This window comes from Triticum urartu, chromosome 2, assembly GCF_003073215.2.
Source record: "Triticum urartu cultivar G1812 chromosome 2, Tu2.1, whole genome shotgun sequence".
Classification (NCBI taxonomy): Eukaryota; Viridiplantae; Streptophyta; class Magnoliopsida; order Poales; family Poaceae; genus Triticum; species Triticum urartu.
The window spans coordinates 62,290,819-62,292,329 of record NC_053023.1 but is presented as its reverse complement, the minus strand read 5'-3'; the positions used below and the strand labels follow the sequence as shown (position 1 = coordinate 62,292,329).

At 61.0% G+C, this 1,511-nt stretch overlaps 1 protein-coding gene across 1 annotated transcript; it reads left to right on the top strand.

Moving 5' to 3' along the window:
- Positions 1-474: 474 nt before the first annotated feature.
- Positions 475-1,303, top strand: LOC125541028. The gene has a single exon (XM_048704526.1). The coding sequence runs from the start codon at positions 483-485 to the stop codon at positions 1,245-1,247; it is 765 nt and encodes a 254-aa protein (XP_048560483.1). The 5' UTR covers positions 475-482; the 3' UTR covers positions 1,248-1,303.
- Positions 1,304-1,511: the final 208 nt, after the last annotated feature.

Here is a 1,511-nt window from a genome sequence, read left to right as displayed (position 1 = left end):
GTTGCATGCGACATGCAAGTCTGTTAGTGCTGGTTGGTCAAGGTAGTTGTTGAGTCCCCTTGATCTGGAGAGATTTCAGGAAGAGGTGGACGTGCCGTAGTGCATAGATTAGGACTAGTGGGTTAATGTCCATGAGTGCCGGCTAGTTAGCGCATGCGGCAAACCTCTCCTGTGTATATAAGCATTGCACTCAGTTAATGAAAAGGCGGCCGAGAGGGCTGAGGCAGAAACAATGTAACCAGCGTATTCACCAAGGGGAAGAGCCTCTGGGCAAAGCTTTCTAGGCTCTTCCTTGGTACATGCGTGTGTGTGAGTTTCTTCTTCTTGTGTGTTTTTGAGGGAAACAAAGAAAGAAGAGAGTTGTGTGAGGCAGCTCGAGGAAGAAGAAGCGGTGCTGCGAGAAGAGGCGGCGCCAACAATTGGTATTCAGAGCCACAAGGTTCGAGGGGCGGCCGTGGCGCGCTGTGGCGTGCGCGGCCGACATGGAGGCATCGGCTGCGGCACGCGGCGAGCGCGTGGCGACGGCGACGCGCGGCGAGTCCGCGGCTGTGCAGTGTGATGTCGTGCGCGCCAAGAGCATGGTGGTCGCGGAGACGAGGAGGTCGCGGAGGACCTGCGTGGTGGCGCAGAGGTCGCGGCGGCTCGGCGCGACAACCGTGAAGGCATGTGGCACGGAGCCGCAGCGGCCGCGGCGGACGTGCGTGGTGGCACAGAGGCTGCGGTGGCGCGGCATGGCGGCATGGAGGTGTTGCGCTGCGGTTGAGGCCGCAGCGGTGCAGGGCAATAAGCCGCGGCGGCGAGTCGGGCGCGACCGGTGCGTGTTATGGGTGCGCACTAGACGCGTCGGGCGCGTCGGGACCGCGGGCGCGCGTATGAGCGTGCGGTTGACGTTGGGAGGAGGCGTATGTCGCCGTTGTGTTCGAGTCCGTGCTCGAGTTCGGCTACATCCTTCTGGCGTTTGTCGCTGGCGGCTGCCATGGCGGACGCGGAGGCGGCGCGCGATGAGTCCATGGCGTGTGGTGTGGTCGGGCTTGTCGAGCGTGTCGGATGTGCGCGAGACGTGCGGGACGCACTGGTGCGGTCGGGCGCGTCGGGTGTGTGCAGGACATGCGGGGCGCAGAGGGACGCCAGACGTGTGTCGCCTGCGGAGAAGGAGCTCGGCGTGTGTCGCCGAGGAAGAGGATGAAGACTGCGTCACGCTTGGTGGAGGCCGTAGCGACCGCCATGGCAACGACGTCATGGTTTAGGAGGAAATTGTTAGGAATAAACCACGTTTTGCCTTGGTCATCTATGTGTGTGTCACGTTGGTGTGTCCGGTGCGTTGGGCAGAGGGGCCGTTGCGAGCGTCCGTAGCAAGTTTGTTGCATGCGACATGCAAGTCTATTAGTGCTGGTTGGTCAAGGTAGTTGTTGAGTCCCCTTGATCTGGAGAGATTTCAGGAAGAGGTGGACGTGCCTAGTGCATAGATTAGGACTAGTGGGTTAATGGCCATGAGTGCCGGCTAGTTAGTG